We start from the raw sequence: 27,252 nt of genomic DNA on the forward strand, positions 1-27,252 counted from the left end.
CCTTTTTAAGAGTCAAAAGGGATTGGAGGGCAACAAGCCCCTTTCCCACTTCCATCAATTCCCCAGCCACTTCCAATCAGAATTTTGTCTAATGGGATGTCAGCCCCCTCCCCAAATTCCCGGGGCAAGAACGGCAGGTTATGCAATTCGCCCATTGTAAACATAAAGTATTTGTTATTGAGAAAGGTCGCCATCTTTGACCTTTAGTGTCTAAAAAGACAAAAGACACTCAGGAGAACCTTTCAGAGAATGTCGAAGGAAGTGTTGAACTAAAACAAAACACGTTATGTCCAAACGGGTGTCAAAAGGGCGTAACTTAAGAATGACGGAGTGTCTTAATTTGGAACTTTCAGGAAATGCCGAGGGTATGATAAATTGACCAAAAAAGGCAATTTTTGCACACTACTGCTACTACCACTGCTTCTACTACTCTCACTACAAATACTGCTTCTTTAACGAGTACTACCAAGAATAAGGATGTAGAAGTGAAAATTTGAGGAAATGTTGAGGAAAAAGTTGAACTAAATCAAAACATACTATGTGCATACAGATTATCAAACGGGCGTATTAGCAATATCTTTGACCAGCTTACCTTATCAAGCTGAAACTTCCACGGCATCATGAGGAGGGGGGAGGTTCAACTGAGTAAAAGGCTAGATGTGCATGCTACTGCTATTCACATTGCTGCTACTACTATTCTAACTGCTACTTGTACAACACTACTACTATTCCTACTGCAACCACTCCTACTATGATGCCAATACTATTAAGGCTAAGGGTACGAAGGTGAAAATTTAAGAGAATTTTGAGGGGAAATTTGGACTAAATCAAAACACAGTGTGCATGCAGATTGTCAAAAGGGTGTATCTTAGGAATGGTTTAGAGTATTAAGTTGGAACTTTCAGGGAATATTTAAAGGGGAAAATCAATTGACCAAAGGGCAATATGTGCATGCTACTACTAATACAACTGCCGCTGCTACTACTAATATTACTACTACTTCTTCTGTAACTACAACTAATGCTAAGAGTATTAAAATGAAATTTTAAGAAAGTGTTGAGGAGGAAGTTGAACTAAATTATAACACAATATGAACATACAAATTATGAAAAAGGCATATCGACAATATCATAGCAATATAACAGCTTATTGTATTAAGTTGAAACTTCCAGGGCTTGATGGGAGGGGGGGATGTTCTACTGACCAAAATTCATTATGCTAACACTACTGTTGCTTCTAGTGCTAGCCCTATTACTGTTAATAATACTCCTAGTCCTGCAACTAGTTCTCTTACTAATACTACTGTGACTACTACTACAACTATGCTTAGGGCAGGAAGATGAAATTTTCAGGGAATATTGAGGGGGAAATTGAACTAAATCATAACATGCCATCTGCATGCAGGTTATCAAAAGGGCGTATTAGCAATATCTTAGGAACGGCTTTGTGAGTGAATTTGAAACTTACAGGGCTAGTTGTGGGGGATGTTGAACTAACCAAAAGGCAATATTCGCATCCTACTACTACTACTGCTACTATTACTGCTAATAGTACTACTACTGCTTCTGCAATTACTACTGCTACTACTACACCTAAAGCTAAGGGTATTGAGGCGAAAATTTTGGGGAATGTTGAAACAATGTTCCACTAAATCAAAACGCACTATGCGCATACAAGTTGTTAAGAGGACGTATCAGCAATGCCTCAGTAAAGGTTTATGGTATTATGTTCAAGCTTCCAGCGTGTGCTGAGGGGGATGTTGAAAAAAAAGGTGCCTTGTGCATGCTGCTACTAATGCCACTGCTGTTACTACTACTGCAACTATTGTTATTACTGAAGCTAAGGGTATTAAGGCGCAGCTTTCAAGAAATGTTTAGGCTGATGTTGAACAAAATCAAAACGAGCTATGAGCATGAAAATTGTCAAAAGGGTGTAACAGGAGTATCTCAGGAACGGCTTACATTATTAAGTTGGGACTTTCAGGGTTCCAACTTAGTGTTGCTGCGGATTTTGAAGTAACCAAAAGGCTGTATATATACTACTACGGCAATTGCTGTAACTAATGTATTAAGGGTATTAAAGGTATTAAGGTGAAACATTTAGGGAACATTTAGGGGCAGTTTCAATTAAACGAAAAAAACAATGCATGCAGGTTTTCAAATGGGCATATAGGCAACACAATAGGCAGCGCAGCGCTATCATAGAAACTTTTAAAGGAGCTCATTCGATTGGAAATTAATAGTTCTAGTGCCATTTTTAAGAGTTTAAAGTGACTGGAGGGCCAGACACCCCCCTCCCAAGCTCATTAATTCTCCAAACACGTCCAATCAAAATATTGAGAGGGTCATTTTGTTCAGCCAGTTGAAAGGTCCACTATGTCTCTGGGGATGTTGGAGATATCAACCCTCCACAGTCCTCAGAACAAAGGCTGTAAGTTATGCGATTTGCCCATTGTCTGTCCATAGTATTTGTTATTGATAAAAAGGGCATGTTTGACCTTTGGTGTTCAAAAAGACCAAGTGCATTTAAGTGAAGCTTTCAGAGTATGTTGAGGGGAGTGTTGAACTGAATCAAAACATGTTATGTGCATACAGGTTGTCAAAAGAGAGAAACTCAAGAATGACTGTGGATATTTTGTTGGAAGGGGGACGCATGTTGAGGAGGACGTTGAACTTACCAAAAGGCACAACATGCATGTTACCAATATTGCTATTATTATGACTGCTACGACTACTACTTCTACAAATTGAAGGATATTAAGGTGAAACTTTCAGGGCGTGTTGAGAGCGACGTTGAATTAACCAAAAGACACTCTGTGCATGCTGCTACTACTGCTACTACGATTGCTGCAGCTACTTCTGCAACTATCACTATTATTGCTACGACTACTACTACTGAGGCTAAGGGTAAGAAGTTGAAAATTTCACGGAATGTTTAGGGGAATGCTGAATTAAATAAAAACACACTCCATGCAAGCAGGTTGTCAAAGGAGCATATCAGCAGTATCCCAGGAATGGTCTAGGGTATTAAGTCGAAAATTTCATAACATTTATGGGGATGTTGAAATAAGCAAAATCCAAAATGTGCAAACTACTAAAGCAACTACTACTGCTACTACAACTACTTCTACAACTGCTACTGCTACTACGACTACAACTGTTACAACTACTACTGCTATGACGACTGCTAGTACTACTGAAGATAAAGCGTATTACAGTGAAACTTTCAGGGACCGTTGAAGAGGATAGTCAACTAAAATGAAACACGCTATGTGGCTGCAGGTTATTAAAAGGCCGTAACAACCATATCTCATGAACAGATTAGATTTTTAAGTTAAATCTTTCGGTGCATGCTATGGGGGGTGTTGAACCAAATAAAAGGTACGATATGTATGCTACACCTACTACTTCTACTACTAGCATTAATGCTACTATTAACGCTAAGGGTGTTTAAGAGACATTTTCAGATGGTGTTGGGGGCATGTTAAATTAAATTGAAACACGCTGTATGTATGCAGGCTGTCAAATTTTGTCAAATATTGAAAAAAAGAAAAGGAAAAACGTTTCCTTCAACAAATCCACGTGATCACGAAAGGTCATAATGCGACTCTTTGTATTTTGCCGTTGACCTTACTTTTCTCCTTAGAACTCCTCTTTTTTCAAAGCAAGAATCACAGCATCATCATCAGCCAACTTGATGATTCGTCACCAACCTTGGAATTTGTTATTGACAAAATCGACGATATTACTTGAAACTAAGGTTGTAAAATAATATCCCGCCGTTAATATGGTAAAAATACTATCAAACAAAGAGGTGATTAGACTCCGATATGGATTAAATAGAATTGGGCGTTAGTTCCTGCACACTGAAAAACAAAAATAGTAAAGCCTAAAACAAATTACAATGCAAAATTACGATTCAATCCGTACCTCAATAACGTTAGTAACCGCTCTCTGTACAAATTCCTCAAATAAATAATTCTCTGATGCAGAAAGCAATAGAGACCGAGCGGCGTGTCGGTTATGAAGCAAGATGATTTGACATTTCTTCCTGAAATAAAAAAAAAATGAAACAAAACTATAAATAACTTGACTCTATAGACTTATAAATGAAAATTACTAGAATAGTCATTTATCCTTAGGATAGTCAGTTTATTTTTTATGTTGTTTAATAGTTGTAGTGAAAACTTATTAATACCCTTTCATTTATAAGTTTGGAAAATTGATCCCCCAGATATCCCGAAAGTTTAAGAACATGAACCGATAACTTTAAAGCAATTTCTTTAGTTTGCTTATTTGAATTGGCAAAATTTAACCAATAGTTCACCAATTTAATTTGTATACATTGGAAAGGAAATTACCTAAAACTAACAAAATATTGACAAAAATTGATTGCATATTAGACAAATGAAACTGAATTGATCGTTTCATATATTCTGAAATACAACAAAAATGAATTATTGGACGTTCGAGCAGTTTTTATTTTTATTTTTTTTCAACTGTATAATGAAAAGACAATCTGTTCGATAATGGTAATTCATGTTTTTGTAAATTTGACTTGATTTTTCACTTGGTTTCTGTCCTATTGTTTTTATTTTTATATTCCTTGTTTTTATTTTCTGTTCCATTTTTCTGTTATTTGTTTTTTTAATCTGTTTTCTTTTTTCAGGTTTATTTTCTTTTTACGGCCGGCCTGTGTTCGATTTGGTGTGAACCAGGAAAAGTAATTGGTAAAGTAGCAGTTTTTTTTCGCCGTTTTCTCGCTACCCCTTCGATGAATTGTTATTATTCTAGTTTTTTATCTGGAAAGATTGAGATCACTTGAGATAGATTCGCTAAATTTTCCATAGAGATCTTTTTCCATAGGTGGTATTCTCCATAGAGATCTAGATTAGGATTTTTGTGAGGTACCCCCTAAAGCCTATTATAAATGTCCTATTGAAATTAATAATGTGTTTTCAGGACCCAGTGGACTGAATTTATTATCGTGGAATTGTCAAGGTCTAGATAGCTCATTGGATTATTTAAAGGAATTGTGTCTGTTTTCGAAATTACATGTGATTGCTCTGACAGAAACGTGGTTTAGAGATCATACGACAAGTTTATTAGATATAGGTAAGTATCGACTTCATGTTCAGAATAGAGAGAAAAGGCAACATGGTGGACTGGCAGTTTATGCTAGGAATGGCCTCGATATTAAGGTGAGCAATGAAAAGCGTGTAAATAAGGAAATGGTATTTGAAAGTGTGGTATTAGAATTATGTAATTCGGGACAGAAATTTTTTGTGGCTGTAGTGTACCGCCGGCCGTAAGGTTCTACTGAGGAATTCTTGGAGCTCCTAGAAAAGCAATTGGATGAGCTTGCTGATGGTAATAAACCTTTGTTCGTGTGTGGTGATTTTAATCTGGACCTAAATAGAGTGAGTACTAATCCTAAGATTCATGAATTCTTGAATGTGATGTCTTGTTATGGTGTGTTTCCTGTGGTGAATACTTGCACTCGGGTAACTGCTAATTCTTAGTCCCTCCTTGATAATATTTTTTGTGATATTAAGTATGATTCAGTTTCGGTTGTGATTAATGATGTTTCTGATCACTTTGGTGTTCTGCTGTGTGTGAATAATTTTTGCACACCGAAGAGTAAGAATTCGAAAACACATTGAGACTTGATGGAGATGTTTTGGTTCAATTTAAAAATGAATTAGAAAAATGTAAGTTTCAGTTTCTTGAAGATAGTGAACTTCATGTAAATATGAAGTTTTGTTTATGGCACGGTACAGTGAATGAAATATTGAAGTCATGTTGTAAAATGTCAAGGCAGTCAGTTCAAACCGAGACACCAGTTAAACCTTGGATTTCTAAAGTACTGATGGCTGCGATAATAAAAAGGAGGTGGTTATTAAAATATTCTAATACATCACCATATGCCGAAGAATGGTACAGAAAATATAATAGCGAATTGAATAAGCTACTTCGAAAACCTAAAATAGAATATTTCAGAGAAGAATTTAAAAAGTCGGAAGGAAATCTTGCGAAGACCCGGAAAACAATCAACTCGGTAATCCGCCCAACCCAGAGTTCTGTTACCCCACTTTGTACCTCATCGCCGCAGGAAGCAGCTGATCAGATGGGCGACCACTTTGCAAATATTGGAAAAAATATGGCAGGTACAGGATCCTCCTCCTCTGTAGAAGAGTCTTTTGTTCAGTTTTTACCTGTGGCTAGTGATGTTTCTGCTCTTTTGCGTCCGATTAATGTTGAGGAGCTCCGAAAGACAGTTTGGAACATGAAGAGTAATGCAGCAGGTAGTGATTATTTTTCCCTAAAAGTTTTGAAGCATGTATTTCCAGTTGTATCAGAGCATTTGGTGTACCTATTTGATCAGTGTATGAAATGTGGTATTTTTCCTGATTGCTTTAAGTCGGCTAAAGTTATTCCGTTATTCAAAGGTGGTGATAAGAATTCTTTCCATGATTATACACCTATATCTCTTCTCCCAGTGTTAAGTAGAGTGTTTGAAAAGATGATAAATGCTAGAACGGTTGAGTTTCTAGAATCACGGAGACTTCTAAGTCCAACCCAGTTTGGATTCCGAAGAAGAATATCGACGGATCAGGCAGTTCTGTTTTTGGTGACGCTCGTAAATGATATCCTGGATGCTGGTTGGAAACGGCTTCAGTTTTCCTCGATATTGTGAAGACCTTTTATTCGGTTTATCATGGTATTCTGCTTGCAAAACTTGATAATTGTGGATTTTGTGGTGCGTTCTTAGGCCTTTTAAGGTCTTTCCTTCATAATCGTTCTTTGTATATGAGTGTTGGAGGTGCCGTATCGGGTACAAAGAAAGTTGAATATGGTGTACCACAAGGGTCTGTGCTCGGGCCTACACTGTTTTTAATCTTCATGAATGACTTGTGGGGAGCTGTGGAGGGCTTGTCGTTTGACCTGAATTTTCCCGTTAGCGAAACCATAAAGTTAATTATTGCGCTATTTGCGGATGATGCGCATTTTACAGTGGCAGCGAAGACGGAACTGCAACTCATGGAGAATTTTATTACGCGTATAAACCAAATTGGGAAATGGACTAGAGCTAAGAAACTGAGGTTAAATAACAATAAATCACAGTTTCTAGTTTACGGAAGAAACCCCAATTACTATCCATGGATTAATGAGCTTAGACTTGTTGATACTTCAATCCAGCGACTAAAGACTGTCAAGTACCTTGGTGTCCTGATAGATGAATATTTAAGTTATAAACCCCAATATAGAGTTGTTAAGTAGTAAGATTGCAAGGAATTTTGGGATTATGAGAAAGCTGAAGAATTTTTTTCCCTGTCATGTAATAAGGTCTTTGTATTTTTCTACTGTTCACCGTACCTTTTGTACTGTAATGTCGTTTGGTCGAGTACTTTCCCGACACATCTCCTTCCGCTTCGTGTGATGCAGAACTCAGCTATTAGAGTGCTTTGTGGTGATAAAAAAAAAAGGTGCATCAGTGAGAAGGAGGTATGTTGAACGACATATTCTGCCTTTTCACGGAGTTTCTAAATTTTATTTAGCTTTGTTTTTGTTTAAATATGAGCATGGATTATTGCCACAATGTTTCGGTCAAATGTTCGTGGCTGGATGTACTGTCCATGAATACTCAACCAGAACAGCATCCCAGATAAGACAACCTCAGGCTTCAACTCAAAGATTATTCTTCCCTCTTCGTCCTGTTGGACCAGGATTTTATATTAGTTTAGCAAATAAATTATTAGACGAAGAAGATATTGCTATTGTTAGAAGTAGGTCACAATCTCTGTGTTTTGGTGAGTATAATATTTCTTAGCGATTTTTTTTTGAGTGGTCTCTCAGTTGTATTTTGGTTATTTTTTATTGTGGTTGTGTGAGGGCGGTAGTGAGAGAATGGTTATAATTAGTTGTAGTTTGGTTTTTTTTATTTTAGGAGTTGCACGAAGTTGGAGGAGGTTGTGCCGTGTTTTTTTTTTTTTTTTTTTTTTTTTTTTTTTTTTTTTTTTTTTTTTTACGTTGTTGTTGATAGCGTTGTATATATCAGGTTTTTTTGAAGGGTGTATAGCCTAAACAAGTTTACTTCTGGTGGCTGATTTATTTATTTGTTTGATTTAAATAAAAACCCTTATTACTTACTTATTACTTATTAGGGTTCATTTATTCAGTATACTAAATTTCTTTTTCTTTCAAAAACCGACTTCTTATGTTACTTTGTCCTTTTAGGTTTTAATACTGCTCTTCCCTTTTCTTACAATGACTTTCATGATTTTAGCAACATGAGGATACCTGTAAAATTATGATGAGAAGGCTTACACACAACAAATTTCTAAAATTCAGAAGAAAAGGTTCATAAAGTTCAAATTTGTCCACCCCCCAAAATAGAAGAACTCCACTTAGCCGTCTTCTAAATCTTTAATAATGAGAAAGTTAAGATCGTACTTGTGAATACAAACAGAGGCGGGGGGGGGGTCAAATTTAGCAAGCGTATATTTTTGGCCTTAGACATAGTCATTTCTAAAAATGTGTCTTGATTTTGAAGAAAAATGTCTCGATACTTCGAAAGCGACAAATAAAGTGAATATCACATCTCTAGGATTCTCCATAGCGATTTGTACTAGAATCTTTTTATCTAGTCTATTGTTTATTATCGAGCATTATTCACATAGTTTCTTCTGTTTTGTGGTTACACTTGTTTGTTTCTAATTTTAAGACCATATTTTACAGTTTTTTTGAAGATATTGTAGCCCAGAATAGACTATTCATTTGCTTTACAAAGGCTATCCCGCTATCTAGTTAGAAGATATGAATCTCCATTGAAGCTTATCCTGGTCCAAATGGCACTTTTAATTCGTATCTCCTACCTTCGCTTTAAATCCGCAAGGTCGGTGGAGAAATTGACGTCACCGGTTAGGACTATAATTTTAGCTCGATCACCATGGACATCTCCAAAACGCCGAATTAGTTGTCGTAATTTATCATCAGCAGCATTCTTTGAAATTGCGTCGATGTGTACAACCGTCACCTGAAAAAATAAATAGGAAGACAATTTATCATGTATAAATAGCCTAATCTTTGACAGATATATTTGTTAAGAAATCCTTTATTTAAATCAACCATAAAACATAATCAGAAATCTAATTTTGAAGAAAAGCTTGTCCATGTGGCGGAAGACAGTTTACTGGAATAACTTAAAAAAAGAGAGAAACTTTCTTACTGGAATCTAGATGGAAACCCTAACCATTCATCTCAAGAAATGTTTTTAGGAATAAACGAAGGCTAGTTTATCTTTTAAATCATAACTTTTATCTCCATAGCCTTTGCCTTGTAATTGGATGGTGACGCATTCGCAGACTAATGCCCATAGAAATTTAACAACCGAGACTCGTCAAATCTAGATTATGTGAAATATATCAAACAAGTTTTAAAAAAAAATTGTGTCAAAAGCAGTAAAATGAATTCGTACATCTCCGTACATCATAGACCATTGTGCGAGGTGTTGGCTGGAACTTGAAGAGGATAGTCCTGCTGTTATGCGATTGCTGCGAGACTTTGCTTTGCGTCAATTGTTTGGATATGACTGATTTCGAGTGAATTATTTGATATTTGGATATTGTTTGGATATGAGTGGGTATGACCTGACAGCTTGGATCACTCTGGCTTTTGTCCACCTTTGAACAGTACGGGCTGAGTTTAACTCAAAATGAAATTATAGCATTTATTACATTCCCTTGCAAAAGTTAAATATGTGACAAAAATTTTGAGAGATCCCTTTACGGCTATGATAAATACTCTGAAAGCAGAAATAAGTCGAAATTATAGTCTATGAAATCATCCCTTGCAAAAGTTAAATATGAGAAAAAACTGTCATACATTTCTCTACGGCTGTGACTTTTAGTCTGAAAGCAGAAATAAGTTTGTTTCTGCATTGTTTCTGAAATGAAAACCCACATTGCTGAGCAGAAGAGTGAAGAAACACTGAAGCTTTGACAAGATGTAACCATTGACAATTCATTGGAAATTAAGGGTTTAAATAAGTTTAATTCTGTTCCAGCTGAAAAACTGAATGGAACTCTTTGTGATATTGTGCCAAAGCTAAATCTCATAATATATGGCATCCCTGAAGATGGGGCACTGAAGAACAAGGAAAAATGAAAAATAGTTTAAGTTGATGAATGAGGAAAGACTGCTATTGTTAGATTCCGTATTCTTGTTAAGGCTTGAAAAGTTCCAGAAAGATAAATGTAGGTCAAAAAGGTGTTTTAAACCTACTGAGCATGATCCGTGTTTTACTATCAAATAGCAAGCACAGAAAATCTCCGACAAATACTGCCTCAATTCTGTGTTTCCATTACTAAACAGAAACAGCACTGTGGATGGAGAACCGGAATTGAACCTAGCCTTTTCATAGTGATCGTTTTCATGAAGAAAAAAGAATGAGTAGCTACAAATAAGCAGAAGAGTAAACGGATTAGCAACCTCAAAGAACTTTATACAAATGTTGACTGTTTAAAGAATCTACAGGCATAATTTCACAAAAAAAATCAACATCTTGGTGAAGTCGTTACCAAAATGCTACCAAAAATCGTGCTTATTCATTAGGGTATTTTCAGAACTTATCAGGTTCAAATTTAGTACATAATAACAATTATAACCGTGCAGTTTATGTTTACATATAATCTGGTGCATAGTATTCTCAAAATTTTAGGCTTATTGTATGCTTCTGTTTCAGAATGTGTTGTAGTTTATATAAGGGATGCATTGCTTGCTGCTATTTACCACTCTCCAGTGTTTATACCAAATTTGTGTTTATATCATTATTTCAATATTTTTTTTTATTTCAGTATATCAATGCTATCTTTTATTTCAGAATGTGTTGTAGGCCTATCCTAAAGAGGAGACTCATTGCTTGTTGCTGTTTACCGTTCTCCAATGTTTATATCACCTTTACGTTTATATCAAATCGGACGTTCTGTAGTCTTAAATTTCGGATCCATTGTTAGCTTCTATTTCAGAACGCATTATAGGCTCTTATATGACATCACAAAGGATTCTTTGCTTCTAATAAATAATGTTCAATTTGTTGCTATTTACATTCTCCAATGTTATTATTTAAGCCTGCATTAGATGATTCGAGTACATTCTATTTATTGTGAGGCCGTAATGGCCGTAGATCATTTGGAGTTGGGCTTCTAACTAGCCATGGATTAACACGGATATTACACTATCGATAAAACAATCATCTAGGCCGTCTTTTAAATCCGAGTTTTTAAATAGTACTGATAATCTATACCCTTGTCAATATATTAAAGAACCAGCTCAATTCAGGCAATGCATTGAACTTTCAACATCAAATTTGATAAAAAATAAAGTCCCCAGATAATATACAAAATACTAGATTTATAGAACATTAAGAAAAGCAGTCACGCTTATTACCAACAAGCTAGCGTGAAGCACACATAAGTGGAGTATAATCACTGGAACGCATATTACAAGTAAATTAAGAGTCATCTAGTGTCACTGAATATCCCACGGAAATTTCAAGTGGGAGAAATATCTCATAAAATCATTTAATTCATGCAGATACCTCTTAGAAACTTCTAGAGTTATATACTACTACTACTAATACGCAGAACTCACCACCGCACCAAGCCGCCTGAGGCCAACAGAGCTACACACGCTCCTCCTCCGTCCCGATCTATTCAAAGCCTCCCTCTTTACACCCTTCCAAGAAGTTCCCATTTCCCTTAAAACTACACCTTCCAACCCTATCCGAGTTGACCTGCTTTTAGTTTGGCCCTAGACGGTTGGCCGACAAGGAAAATCTTGGAAATCTGTTTGTGTGCTAATATACCAAAGCTAAAGCTAATTGCTGGTAAAAGAAACAGATTTGCACTCCCAAAATATATTCTTAATGCAATTCCAGTGAAAAATACATTTTTGAGGCATTGCGTTAAAGCTGAAGATTTATTATTGTTACATAAACAAGCTAGAAATACAGCAGCGAGCCTTCTTTTCGAAGCACATCGTGATTCACTAGAGTTTGTGTTACAGCATCAGCAGCAACATATCTGAAATATGCTGCAAGTAAGTCAAAAGGAAAAAACCTAAGTCGTCAGCATCCTCCTCCACTTTTCTCAATCTTGAAACGAGTAGCCCTGTCTTTGATATAACAAGGGCTAAGATATTCAAGAAGATGTTGAAGAAGATGAAGAAGAGCAAATTCTCTGATTTCAGATCAACTATGGCTATATTAGTTGATTTTTAAGAAACATCAGATGATTTTGATGATGCAGCATCGTCGATTTTTGCTTCAACAAACATCAAGTCGACGAGGTCCTCATTCACGCAAGGCAAGTGAAACTCCAGATACTGAATAATTATATAACTTTTATAGTTAAGGATCTGGCCTCTGTTCTGACACACCCTCTTGGTTTAATTTTGAATTAATGTTTAATAAAAGGGGGTCCACTTCCACCAAAAAAGTAAACTTGTAACCACTCCACGAAAGCGGATGAAAAATGGGAGACCACGGAATCAAATGGGGAGGAAAAAGTCTCCTGGACTTAGATTATGCTGATGATTTAAGCATTCTAGATGAAATTTTAAGCAAAGTGATTGAAGTGTTTGGGGTATTGTCAGTTCAAGTCGCTCGGAAATGGTTAAATATTGACAGGACGAGGACCAAGTCACTAAGGATAGGAACAAGTTAAGGTGAAAAGGTCACAGTTTATAATGAAAAGATACATCAGATGAGCAGCTTCACTTATCTTGGTTGTATTATTAGTAAAGACGATTGGAGTAGTGAAGATGTCAAAAGTAGAATAGCCAAGGCTCATGGTGTTTTTTCCACGGTTAAAAAAAGTTAGGAAGAATAGAAAGATAAACCTGGAAATCAAGATTAGAGTATTGGAAGAATCAGCGATAGCAGTTGTCAAATATGGCTATGAAGCGTGGGCTCTCCAAAAAACGGATGGAGATTTGCTAGATGTTTTCCAGAGAAATTGCTTTAAGGATTGTTCTGGGTACACGGCTGACTGACCATATTTCAAACAGTAGGCTATACGAAAAAAGTGGTTCAATACCGCTCTCTAGGGCTATAATTAAAGAAGGGTTGAGGTGGCTAGGGCACGTTGTGCGGATGAACGATGACAGACTGCAGAAGATTGTTTTTTCCGGCCAACCGTCTAGGGCTAAACGAAAAGCAGGTCGTCCTCGTCTGGGGTGGGAGGACGTCATAAAGAAAGATTTAAAGGAAATGGGAACTTCGTGGGCGGGCGTAAAAAGGGAGGCTTTGAATAGAGTGGGATGGAGAAGGAGCGTGCGTAGCTGTGTTGGCCTCAGGCGGCTTGGTGCTGCGGTGAGTTGTTAGTAGTAGTAGCAGTAGATATGTTTATAAGCACGTCCAAGACTAATGTAATACATTTCACTTCGACAAATCTAATCCAACTTACTTGTATAAACTGGATGGCATAAACATTCACGCAGTGCAAGTTACTATAGGTCTCTAGGTTTATTTTGATTTTGAACTCAAGTTTGATCACAGTGTATCAATAATTACAAAGAAAGCAAATCAAATTTTCAATCTCTTTGCCTAAAGCGACCATTCTGTAAGTTCAGTATCCGTAATGAGGAGGGTTACTCCTATTTATCATTTAAATATTTTTCTCTAAAATAACTTGAATTTTCTAACAGGATTAGAGTATTTGAAGGGCATTCTCCTTTCCAATTCTTATATAGTTCCATTAACAAACTGAAGACTATTCCACCAAAGACAGATTACAAATCGTTGGTCGGGTATCAAAAGGTCGCATCTCCATAATTATAAATTTCAGAAGAGCAAAAAAAACAACCTCACATATCTCCCCTCTAATAACCGTGAAACAAAAAAGATTGATATGTGAAATCAATATATATCGACTCGTTTTTGTTTTCCGGTTAACAGAGGGGAAATAAAAAGTTGTGAGGTTTTTCTTCCTCTTCCGAAGATTTACAATTATAGAAATACGACCTTTTGATACCCGATGGGCGAAATACAGGTATAATTTTAAAAGAAAACAAATAGGGACAAAAGGGGGAAAAGGTCCAATATAAGATACCTGTAAGCTATTCAATCCTTGAACGACAGCTGGAGATTCTTTTCGAATGTCACAAACAACTTGAAACTCCAGTTCGATTTCACCGTCACTACAAAAGCGTTTTCGAATAGCTTCTATTATGTCAATGGTGCTGGTACCTCTGGGAATCTGGAATAAGGAGAATCTATCAACCAAAACACACAAGAGTGGGGATTTTTCTAATACAAATCCCATTTCTGGATATGATTGATTTGGCCTGTTGGTCTTAAAATGTCTCCTTAAAATGTCTGCTCAAAACATCCAAAAATAAAACCTTGAGCAACATTTGTTTAGCAAGTTGGTTAACGTTGATGACACTTTGTTTTTAAAGCACCTTAATTATTCAAACATTTAAACCTAAACAATTGGTCAAATCAGTATCCAAAATTTCGAAATTCATAAGTACCTTTTGAAAGAGCTGGAATTCCAATTTTCCCAACTTTGCTGGTGTATTTGGTTATTTAAAAAACAATATTCAGGTTAAAGTAAGTAGCGATTTGAAAATTATCAATGATGGCAATTTAGCATAGACGAAAAGGCTGCCAGTTCCTCATTCTTTAGTCTTACGGCTAACCTGTCACATTTACTGAAAACTTGATGTGTTACTTCAAAAATGCTTAGGTAGGCATATGTATGTAAGTACTTCCAAAAAAATCTGTCGGGCTGTTGGGCCATATTGGTTTTTCGATAATGGAATTAAAGTACACTACTGAAAATTCAAGCTGTTTTTAGTAATGCGAAACTGACAGTGGCATGTAAAATCGATATGCTAACGGGAATTGCATTCCTCCTCATATTTGGTGTAATATCTGTTTGTTTCAAGTTTTAACGTTGGCTTCATCTGGACAATGTTTTGTCATTTAAGCTTACAGGTCTGCCACAGGTTCAAGGAGTCAAAAACAGAGAATTTTGGGACCTTCCTGGCACCAAAACAGGGACCAATAAGGCCCTGGTCCAGCTGTTTGTTTCTGTTTTTCTTGCTTTAGCTTTGCTTCCTGTAGACTTTTCCAGAAGTGTAGTTACAAGCAATTACTTTATTTCTGTATAAGTACCTGATTATACTCAATAGCTGTCAATTCCTTTTTCTGTTTGGTGTGCAACAAAGGTGACCCGTTCAACATGGTTTGGGCAAGCTGAATTTTGATCAGGTCTTTTTTCTCAATATCCATTTTAAGCCAATTTCAGACTACTTCCAACATTTTGTCAGTAGCTTGCTCCTTCAGTAGTGTACTTTTATTCCATTATCGAAAACCAATATGGCCCAACAGCCCGACAGATTTTTTTGGGAAATACTTAAATACATATGTTTTTTAAATAACCTTTTTTTCTTGTAATGAATTTTCGAGAGCCTCTACCGTTTGAGCCTCTATCGACGAAAATCCCCCAACATCTGCGGAAATACTTGTTGCAGTGAAGAAACTCAAGAATGGAAGATCATTTGGTGAAGACTGCATAACTTCGTAAATGATCAAGGCATCAATGAGGACATGCCTCTCAGTGTGGATAACACTGATTGCAACAGTGTGTCAGTTTGAAAAGGTCCCTGGCGACTGAACCAAAAGGGATAATTGTTAAGATATTTCAGAAAGGTGATGCTCTTAACTGCGATAACTGGCGAGGTATAAACCCAATATCAGTACCAAGTAAGGTTGTAGCATTTGTAATGCTCAAACAACTAAAGAAAGAACTCGATCCGTATCTGAGAGAAGAGCAACATGGCTTTCGGACAGGTAAATCTTGTTCAGATCGCATACTCACGCTCAGGATTCTGATAGAAGAAGCAAATGAGTGGTCCAACAAAGTATACATGCTCTTCATTGATTTCGAAAAGGCCTTCGATTCCGTGGACCGTGACACACTCTGGGAAATCCTACAGCATTATGGTGTCCCCAAGAAAATAATAAGTTTGATCATGGCCTTTTATGAAAATACGGAATAATGCATAAAGACAAAGAACGGAATAACTAGATACTTCAAAATTATGTCAGGAGTGCGACAGGGATGCATTTTATCACCCTTTTTATTTGTAATTTTAATGGATTATGTTTTGAGAGAAGCGGCTGGAATAACAGTAAGCGGCTGGCTTCGGAATAACTGTCTGAAATAAAATCCTCTCGCACCTTGACTTTGCGGATGTTGTGGCACTTCTGGAAATGACAAAGCAGCGACTCCAGGAGCTCCTTGCTAAAGTGAGCGTTAAAGCGGAGAAAGTTGGCCTAAACATCAACATAGACAAGACTATATCAATGGCAACATCAGGCTCGTCAGTCGAGCTCCTGCACAAAAATCGCAGAGTTTAAATACCTCGGAAGCTGGGTTGAATACACAGGAGAGGGACAAAATGAGGTCAAGAGAAGAATTGGCATGGTAAACGCTGTTTTCAACAAACTTAAGTCAGTTTGGAAATCAAAGAAGTACTCTCTTGCAGTAGAGCTGCGACTTCTTAATAGCAACGTTTTGTCCGTGCTGTTGTATGCCAGTGAGTTCTGGAAACTATATATTGGGACAGAGAAAAGACTCACAGCTTTCGAAAATATGTGCTTGAGACGTGTACTGAATATCGGTTGGCGTCAAAGAGTCAGCAACATTGAGTTCCGCAGAAGAACTGGCCAGCCGCTTATTACTGAAGTGATTAAGAAGAAAAGATGGAGTTATCTTGGCCACGTCGTTCGGATGGAGGACTCAAGAATCCCGAACCAGGTTCAACATTGGCAACCGCGTAGGCGTCGACAGAGGGGAAGACCGAGAAACACGCTCAGACGCACGTACGATCATGATCTACGCAGTGCTCACACATCACTACAACCCCAGTGGGAGGATGTACTTGCCGCAGCGCCAATACGTAACGTTTACCGAGGCTTCGTCGATGCCCTATGCGCCCCAGATGCCTCAGGAGGACCTAAGTTCTAAGTAAGTAAGTTCTATCGTTTTCTTGCTGGAAAAAATTCAACAAATATTTGCTTTACTTTTTCTGCAAGCTTCATTCGTTCTTCTTCACTCTTTTTTTCCAGCTCTAACTGGTGCTCAACATTACTCCTTACTAACAGTTTGTTTACGATGAACTGATTGATACCTAATTCTCTGCTGATGAAGATAGAAGTTCATTTCCGTCTTCTTTCTATATCACTGGAAAGGAGCAGCCTAGACTTTGATTCTTTTTTAGCTGAGGTATTGGGGTTTTAACTTGCCAGTGATTCATAGGGAAACGCATGTGACACAATCATCTAGGCTGTTCATGAACAAAAGTAAGGACCATCATGTCCTTACCTCCTCCCTAAATGTTCTTCTTGCCCCAAATGGTAAACTATTTGCCTTCAATTCAATAACATAATTTAGCTCCTCCTTTCTTTGATTCACCTTAAAAATTACCTCTTTGCCCCATGTCTCCTTTACAGCCATGTAGAGTTGTAGGGAATCAGAGAGGCTTTTTTCATGAATATATTCCTCCATATCTGATTCAACCCTATGCTGATGCTAGCCACCTGACACACAGAAAGCGTTCTTCTAATATCAGATAATTTCCGTGTTCTTCAAAATGCAGCTGATATAGTTTGCTCTGGTTTAATGAGATTTGCCTCCAAGTCACCTCCTTGAAAGCTGAAACTTTTGTCTATGGTTCATCTCACCAATCTCCCATAGCTACCAACATTGGCCCAATAACCATTTCCACATCACTTTCTCTGTAATATACAGGTTTTCTATTCAGCTCAACTGTTAGGGCTACTGAAACACTTACTATTTCAGCATTGAAAGAAAAGCTCAGAAAATTATACAGGCTGGTTTTCCAAGTTAAAGACAAGTTCCAAAAGACAACCAAAAGAGTTTACAATACTTTTTTATCCTATATGTCTTCTTTTGATCCTACTATAGAGTTTCTTTACATTATGCAAGTAGACAAAAAGTCAACAAATATTCTTCCACTTTTGCAAATATTTTCTCTAGCTGCTGTTTTGGACTTGTAGCCAATACATTTATAATAGATAAAGTGTTTTTAATGTTTCTTCAAAATGGACCAGCTTGTTGACAGATTCTGCATCTACAAGCATTGCAAAAGCATTATTGACTTACCGCTTAGTTAAATAGTTTAAGTTTGTCCATGCAGGTGAGTTATTTTTCTTGTGAGTTTTTCTTGTGAGTAATTTGTTGAATTTTGCTTGATTTGGCATGAAAAAATTAAGTACTTCTCTTTTTTCCTTGATAATTTTTTTTTATATAATTTTTTATCTTAAAATGTATATCTTAAAATGTATGTGTGCTTTCGCCAAGAAATTGGAGTTCTTGCTTGAAAAGGCTCAAAGAAATAGCGTTAGTGTCTTCCGACCCTTGACAAGTTTGCAAACGATAGTGAAATTAATAACCTCAACACAATCTGTGATTGTATTCGGGAGCATCTGACAAAGTTGTGAGATGAACTTGTGTAATATTTCCCATCGATTATGACCCAAGATAGAACTCAAGATTGGATCCAAAATCCATTTGTTGGAGACGTGACCTCAAGCTCTGGTCTTAGTGACAAGCTTACAGAGAATCCGATCGAACTTGCCAGTGATCGCGCCTTAGAACTGAAATTCCAAAATGTAAATGTTTCCCAGTTTTGGTTAGAGGTGAAAGCAGAATACAAGGAACTAAGTGAAATCGCCATGTCTGTTTTGTTGTCATTCAGATCCGCTTACCTTTGTGAAGTGTCATTTTCGGCAATGTCATTGATCAAAACCAAATACAGATACAGACTGAGTGTACAAAATGACCTTATAATTGCCGTTAGTGACATCGAGCCAAGATTTGATATTATTTTAGCTAAAAAGCGGCCTCAAATTTCCCATTGATTTTGTACGTACTTTTACAGATTTGTGCACCGTCATATATGACAATAAATCTCGTGTTTTTGAAAATCTAATTTTAGTTAAGAAAAAAATAAAACAACGAAACTCAAGAAAGGGGTACGCAACCTTCTTGGGCCTTGATTGGGGGTACGCAGAACGAAAAAGGTTGGGAACCACTAATATAGAGGGCTAAGTTTATTGTTATGAGTGATTTTAGTTTGAAGATAATGAAAATTAACTAACTAAAATTAATGAAAATTGGTTTCTAGAGCACACCTAGGGCTTCTATGAGAAAACTTAGCGTTTTGGTTAGTGGCATTAGTTATAGGGGTAAGATAGGGCATATTTGTCCCCTTGATTTCACTCCTCTGTAGATTTTAAAAATGCTATTTGTGTAATTTTAATTGAAAAATACTCTATTTTAGCACTTCTATTTTACCAGCACGCCTAAGATTTCACATAATAAATTTTCCCACCCTCTAAATTTTCTTAATTTGATGCCACCAGTTGTTGTGGCAGTTTTCCATAAAGGAATTTTTTTTTTTTTTTTGTTAGCAAGTTTTGTTGTCATGGATCATTGAGATTAGGTTTTGATACTTTGTTTTTATTTTCCAGATTAATACTTGTGGTGTAGTTTCGTAAATAAGAGCATAAAGGTGTGGTAAATTCGATTCATAGCATATACAGATCCGGTAATTTAAAATAACTCTGATTAACCGACAACATAATTTGGAGACGTGTCGAGACGGAGGGAGGAGGCAAATATTAAAAAAAAGTGGCAAAACAGGGAAAATAATATCCAATAATATAAAATAATAATGTCTACCCCCTAAAGGCTAGTGTCTGAAAACGATATGTGTGGATTCTGAATTCACTTTACCGATAACAAGAAACATTTTAAGCTGTGCTACTTTTTTTTTAATTAAAACATATTTTGAAAAATACAAGTCAAACTTATTAAAATACTTTTTCTGATATTTACGTTACTGTGACAATTAATTCAAATTTTTTATTTTAATGTAACTCTTCGCTAATTTTGTCTCTTTTTAAATCCCATGCTTTTGAACGTTTAGAAAACCAGAAACTAGGAAAAACTTTCAGACCTATCAATTGGCGTACTTTTGATTTTGATCAGCCATTGTTTGCGAGGGTTATCAAGCTCTTTTTTGAAAATTCCATAAATTTCGTTTTCGTCATTACTTTTTACTTTTCAGTTGTTTTTTTTATGCGCTCAACCCCCCTTGAATTTTTTGCTTCTTATGATGTATGTTGCCCTGAGTTATTTTGACAGTGAATAAGGAGAATGTTATCACCTCTCAAGATTTGTTTTTGTCCCCCCCCCTCCCCACAGATTTTGAAATATACTTTCTTTTGGAATTGTCATTGAAAAAGGTTATTTCTGAAATTTTAACAGAAAAAAAAATTGAAAAAAAAAATATATATTAGATTAGCTCCCCCTTTATTTTGAACATTTTTGTGCTCTTCCATAAATTTTTGTCTAAATGGCCGGTAAAAGCCATTGTAGGGCCCAACCTAGGCACCAAAGAACTGACTTGAGTTTTACCGAGAAGCTTGCTTCTTTTAGGTATCTCACATCTGACCTTGCAACTCATATATGTCGCTGTTTCTACCACTCATTATTACTATAGTTTACAAGATTTGGGTTCTTTATACATATATTAAACACCTTTCAACACAAATAAAAGAACAAAAAATATAACTGGAATTAATTCATAAAACATAATTTTGTTACAGAGAAATGTGTGAATTCTGAATTCACTTTACTGAAAACGAGAGCTGTGCTACCTTTTTTTTTCAATTAAAGCATATTTTAAAAAATACAAGTCAAACAGACTAAAAAACTTTTTTCTGATATTTACGTTTCTGTGACAATTAATTCAAATTTCTTATTTTAATGTAACTCTACTTTTCATTAATTTTGTCTCCTTTTAATTCCAATCCTTTCGAACGGCTAGAAAACCAGAGGCTAGGAATAACTTTCAGACATATCAATTGGTTTGCTTTTGATTTCGATCAGCTGCTGTTTGCGAGGGTTATCAAGTTCTTTCTCGACAATCCCATGAATTTTGTTTTCGTCATTACTTTTTACTTTTAAGTGGTTTTTTTTATGCAACCAATTCCTGTTGAGTGTTTTGCCTCTAATGATGTTTGTTGCCCTGATATTTGCCTAGTTGATGGCGTCTATTTGGCAGTGAATAAGAATGATGTTACCACTAATCATGATTTTTGTCCCCCCCCCCCTCCCCACTGATTTTGAAAATACTTCTTTTTTATTTTTCATCGAAAACTTAGTTCTGAAATTTTCACTGAAAAAAATGACAATAAAAAACAATTAGATTACCCATCCCTTTATTTTGAACATTTTTGTGCTCCTTCATAAATTTTCGTAAATTGACGTCATTGCTTAGGGGCCCAACCTAAACACAAACGAACTGACTTTATTTTTACTGAGAAGCTTGCTTCTTTTGGGTATTTCACATCTGACCTTGCAACTCTTATGAGTCGTGCTGTTTCCGCCACTCATTATTTCTATAATTTACAACATTTGGGTTCTTTATACATTTATTAAACACATTTTTAACATAAATAAAAGAACTGTGTAGAAGAGGTGTGAACTACAAAAAAGAAGTCATATACTGGTCCCAGAGCTATTATAATTAGGCAGCCAAGAGGGCCAGGTGGAACCAAAAGTTTTAAAAAAGAATATTTTCAAAACCTCCATCAAACATGTGATGGCATTAATGACAGGAGCAAATCTTCAAAGCGAAATCTGTCAGATAAATCAGTTCTAATTAAATCTTCACCTTACAAATGTTCAGTCAAGGATTTATTTTCTACGAAGCCAAAACAATGGTATAATAGAATAAAAAAAACTTGTGGGAGGACACATGATGATATGGATCTACATTTCCAAGAAGAGCCCTCAGTTACAGCCAATGATCTGAACAAATTTCTTTCCTCTATAGTTCAGAGCTTCCCTCTCCTCTCTTTTGACACTCCTTATGATTTGTGCTCTCTCAATTTTCCTGATATTTCGCTCTTGGATGCGGAGGCAAAAATAAAGAAAATTGAAAAGTGCTGTACTTGTCCACTAGACATCCCGATTGTACTAATTAAAGTCTTTGCAGACAATCTCTCAGACCCTTTGTCCTTACTTTCTAATGAAACTACCTCTATTGGTAAAATCCCAAATTGTTGAAAATTAGGTTTTATTACTCCCATAAAAAAGAAAGGTAACAAGCAAGATTTAGATGGTGTCCGTCCCATTACTCTTACTACAGTTTTTTCCAAGTTATATGAAAGCTTTTTAGCTGAGTGGTTGAAAGTGGTTGAATGATAATCCCAAATGTTGACCAGCAACAATTTGGAAACCTATGTTCTACATCTACCACCCACTATTTTGTTCACCTTATGGACACAATATGTAACACACTCAAAAAACCCAATACCTCGCTCAATGTTATCACTGTTGACTTGCAAAAAGCTTTTGAATTAATTAACCACAATATACTGGTGGAAAAACTATCTAATGACTTCCAAGTTGACCTTTATTTAAACATATTTTATTGGTACAATAACCTTTTAGTTGTGATTATATTCACTTTATATACAAAACAGACAGAAAGACAAAAAATATGATGAACTTAAGCTGTGATTCTCTAATATAGATGCTCATTGCTTGATATTAAATTATAAACAGAGAAAGGCCTATGACTTTTTCATAGTTGGAATAGTAAAAGACGGACTTGCTACCACGTATGATTATGACGTCATTGATCAACCTTTAACATGAAATTTGCAGTTTTTCATAACAAAATGATTCTATTTTAAAAATAATTTGTTTTAATTACAAAAGGTGTTTAACCCCATTAATTTCCTTTAAAATGAATCATTGAACAACTCTCTATGGTGTTCCAGTGCCAAGCTATCTATGGAAAATAAAAAAAAAATAAAAAAGATGCCATTTAGGTAGAATGCTATAGTAGCTGCCATTTTTCTTGATTTTCAAGCCAACATATTTCCCTTGTTATTCAAGTCAAGGGATATAATGTTTCCTATATAGGGGTTTCAGGCAAGGCAGTTCTAATGGTGTACTTTTTGTGTTGATCTTACTCTATTTTTAGGAGTTATGGGTTATTATATTTCTTAACATTGGACGCGCTTGTCTCTTACTAGGTTGCTAGCTACCAATGCAACCCGGATACTCCACTAGCAGTATTAGAGTAAATGTGATAAAAAAAAAACTTGTGATAAAATGGTATATATAAAATTATGGAGGAACAAATAAACTTTCAAATGGGGATAAATCCATTTATTTAGACAGCGAAAAAACAGGTACAAAAGTCCAGATATTTTGCTCACATATACAGCGACCGTCTTCAGTAGAAATACTAAAATAGTAAAATTGAAACTAGCATATTTATATGCAACAAAATAAGTAACTTTTCTGGTCATTCACAAAATAATGAACTTCCGGATTATTCACTGGATTATTTTCAGAGATAGTACATTTACGTTGATCATTCTAAGTTCTTGATGTAAATTTTCTTCTTCAATCTTGCTCATACATAAAACAAATTTTGAGTGAAAGTGGTAAAGCTTTCCGGGTCTTCTAACTGCGAACTAATTGTTGAGTTTATAGATGTTTACTGGGTTGGTCTCATTTCCCCATATATACGACGTATTTTCAACATAACACCTTTAAATTAGGTGTTGTTTTCTTAGACCCCACTGCCAATCTAAGACGAACAAATAAACTTTCACATGGGGATAAATCCATTTATTTAGACAGTGAAAATACAGGTAAAAAAGTCCATAATTTTCGGTCACATATACAGCGACCGTCTTCAATAGAAATACTAAAATAATAAAATTGAAACTAGCATATTTATATGCAACAAAATAAATAACTTTTCGGGTCATTCACAAAATAATGAACTTCTGGATTATTCACTAGATTATTTTCAGAGAGAGTTCATTGACAAAGTTCATTCAAAGTTCTTTATGTAAATTTTCTTCTTTAATCTTGCTCATATATAAACCAAATTTCCAATGAAAGTGGTAAAGCTTTCCGTATCTTCTAACTCCAAACGAATTGTTAAGTTTTTAGATATTAATTGGGTTAGTCGCATTTCCCCACGTATACGATGTATTTTCGACGTAAGACTTTCAGTATAGGTGTGGTTTTCTTAGATCTCATTGCCGTTCTCAGGAGAACAAATAAACTTTCAAATCGGGATAAATCCACTTATTTAGAAAGTGAAAAAACATTTAAAAAAGTCCAGATATTTCGGTCACATATACAGCGACCGTCTTCAGTAGAAATGCTAAAATAGTAAATTGAAACTAGCATATTTATATGCAACAAAATAAATAACTTTTCGGGTCATTCACAAAATAATGAACTTCCAGATTATTCACTGGATTATTTTCAGAGAGAGTTCATTGACAAAGTTCATTCAAAGTTCTTTATGTAAATTTTCTTCTTTAATCTTGCCCAAATGTAAAACAAATTTCGAATGAAAGTGGTAAAGCCTCCCGTGTCTTCTAATTGCAAACCAAATGTTGAGTTTTTAGATGTTTATTGGGTTGGTCTCATTTCCCCATATATACGACGTACGTTCGACATAACACCTTTAAATTAGGTGTTGTTTTCTTAGACCACACTGCCGTTCTAAAACGAACAAAGAAACTTTCAAATGGGGATAAATCCATTTATTTAGACAGTAAAAAACAGGTACAAAAGTGCAGATATTTCGGTCACATATACAGCGACCGTCTTCAGTAGAAATACTAAAATAGTAAAATTGAAACTAAAATATTTATATTTAACAAAATAAATAACTTTTCGGGTCCTTACCAACATAATTAACTTCCTGAGTATTCCCCGGATTATTTTCAAAGGTAGTTAATTGACAAAGTTCATTCAAAGTTCTTAATGTAAATTTTCTCTTTAATCTTGCTCAAATGTAAAACAAATTTTCAATGAAAGTGGTAAAGCCTTCCGTGTCTTCTCATTGCAAACCAAATGTTGAGTTTTTAGATGTTTACTCGGTTGGTCTCATTTCCCCGTTTATATACGACGTATTTTCGATGTAACACCTTTAAATCAGGCGTTGTTTTCTTAGACCACACTGCCGTTCTAAGCGAACAAATAAACTTTCAAATGGGGATAAATCCATTTATTTAGACAGTGAAAAAACAGGTACAAAAAGTCCAGATATTTCGGTCACATATACAGCAACCGTCTTCAGTATAAATACTAAAATAGTAAAATTGAAACTAGCATATTTATATGCAACAAAATAAGTAACTTTTCAGGTCATTCATAAAATAATGAACTTCCGGATAATTCACCAGATTATTTTCCGGGAAAGTTTGTTTATGAAGATCAATCTAAGTTCTTCATGTAAATTTTCTTATTTAATCTTGCCCAAATGTAAAAAAAAAAAATTTCCAATGAAAGTGACAAAGCCATCTGTTTCTTCTAATTGCAAACCAAATGTTAAGTTTTAAGAAGTTTACTGGGTTGGTCTCATTTCCCCATATATACGACATATTTTCGACATAAGACCTTTAATTTAGGTGTTGTTTTCTTAGACCACACTACCGTTCTAAGACGAACAAAAAAACTTTCAAATGGGGATAAATCCATTTATTTGGACAGTGAACGAAATATCTGGACTTTTGTACCTGTTTTTTCACTGTCTAAATAAATGATAATATTCGTCTTTCAAGACCCACCTGTGGGCCAATGTTTTACAGCAGTAGTTGGTATCTGCTTCTGATTGTTTTGTTTGTGTCAGATGAATTAGTGTTGGTGCTTCTTTTATTTTGTTTTCTTTTTTGTGCTCCATCTGTTTTTCCACTCATGGGTATTAAACACTTACATTCATTCATTTATTCAATAGATCCTAGTTATAGGCTACAGTAAGAAATGAGTTGGTCAAATTCTCCTTCTACTAAGCAGTAACTGTGAAAACTTATAGCCCAATTGACAGAATAATATACAGTAAGAAATCAGTTGTTTCTATTGGGGGTAGCTAATCTGCATCTTTAATCAGTATTGTTGGTTGAAGAATTTAAAGAAAAGGGAAAAAATCATCATGCATACCACCTGACCAAAGTGTACAGGCAAATTCATATACAGGAGGATAACCTTAGGTCAGTGACCAATCACAGAACACACAATTTTTTAAATCTTCACAAAAAAGTCAGAGTACTAAATTACAGAGAGGAGATCTAAAGAGTGACTACTGTAAATTAACCTGTTTAAAACTGAAACACTCACAAAATCAATATAACTATTCATTTTTTTAAGTACCAGAATTGCTTTTTCTGGGTCTATTTTACTCTTAAAGAGGTCAGTTTTGCTCTGATTGAACTGAACAATCATAGAAGAGAATTTACAATACTGAAATGAAACAAAAAGTAATCAGATTCACAATTGAACATTCAGGTCAAAGGAAATGTCAGAAAATGTTCATTTAAAAGGTTTAGGTAATACCTTGACAGGTAATACCTCAGACTGCACACAGGGGTAATACCTCAGACTGCACATGAAGAATCATCAACCCAGAATCTGGAAGCCCAGATTCATCAAACTCCAAAAGTAGAAGACTTGTTATGAGTTAACCTAGTCTAATTACCCTAGCAGTACAGAAAATGCATGTGTTTTAAGGATGATGTCCTACTTGACAACAATTTTAAATACTTCCAACTGCAGATAAAAAAGTCAAGGCTCTGATAATTTCTGCTTTAACTCATAGTATAAAACATAAACAAATATTTTTTTAATCCATATGCAAATAGTTATGGTCTTCAAGTAGGCCTAATCACCTTCACATGGAAAACCAAACAATTTTAAGCATTGTGTAATCAGAACTTTAAAATATTTTGTAAAAAAAAATTAGTATAGCACCTTGTTCTAAAGAAAAATAACAAACTTTCAACAGGAGCAGGTGGAAACTCTGGTCTGGTACTTCACCTAAGGTAAGACCCCAAGTACTCAGCCAGTGTCTACTCTTAGACAGTAATCCTGACTAAATAGTATATTTCCTATATATAGACAGGGTTAAACAATTGGGATTGGCTGATTGTTAGGACTAAACTATTAGGGATGGCTGATTGTTAGGACTAAACTATTTGGGACTGGCTGACTGCAATCTTGGAAAACTTCTGGTTTTTCAAGACTTGACTAGACAAAAATTATCCCTACAGCCTAGCCTATTTAAATGCAAATATTTTGATTCACAAGACGTGTCTTAGGATATTCCATTG

General features: G+C 35.5%; 1 protein-coding gene across 2 annotated transcripts in view; it reads right to left on the bottom strand.

The window, feature by feature from the left end:
• LOC148946207 (meiosis regulator and mRNA stability factor 1-like) overlaps positions 1 to 27,252 on the bottom strand; it is a 344,665-nt gene that overhangs the window by 310,412 nt on the left and 7,001 nt on the right. For both annotated transcript variants that reach the window (XM_089098280.1, XM_089098279.1), the window contains exons 2-4: positions 14,111 to 14,257; positions 8,876 to 9,036; positions 3,930 to 4,050 (exon numbers count right to left, since the gene is read on the bottom strand). In XM_089098280.1, coding sequence (XP_088954406.1) covers positions 3,930 to 4,050; positions 8,876 to 9,036; positions 14,111 to 14,257 — 429 coding nt within the window. The remainder of the gene's footprint in view (positions 1 to 3,929; positions 4,051 to 8,875; positions 9,037 to 14,110; positions 14,258 to 27,252) is intronic.

The sequence above is a fragment of the Artemia sp. Qi Xiang Cuo genome, chromosome 12, assembly GCF_049724085.1.
Source record: "Artemia sp. Qi Xiang Cuo chromosome 12, ASM4972408v1, whole genome shotgun sequence".
NCBI lineage: Eukaryota > Metazoa > Arthropoda > Branchiopoda > Anostraca > Artemiidae > Artemia > Artemia sp. Qi Xiang Cuo.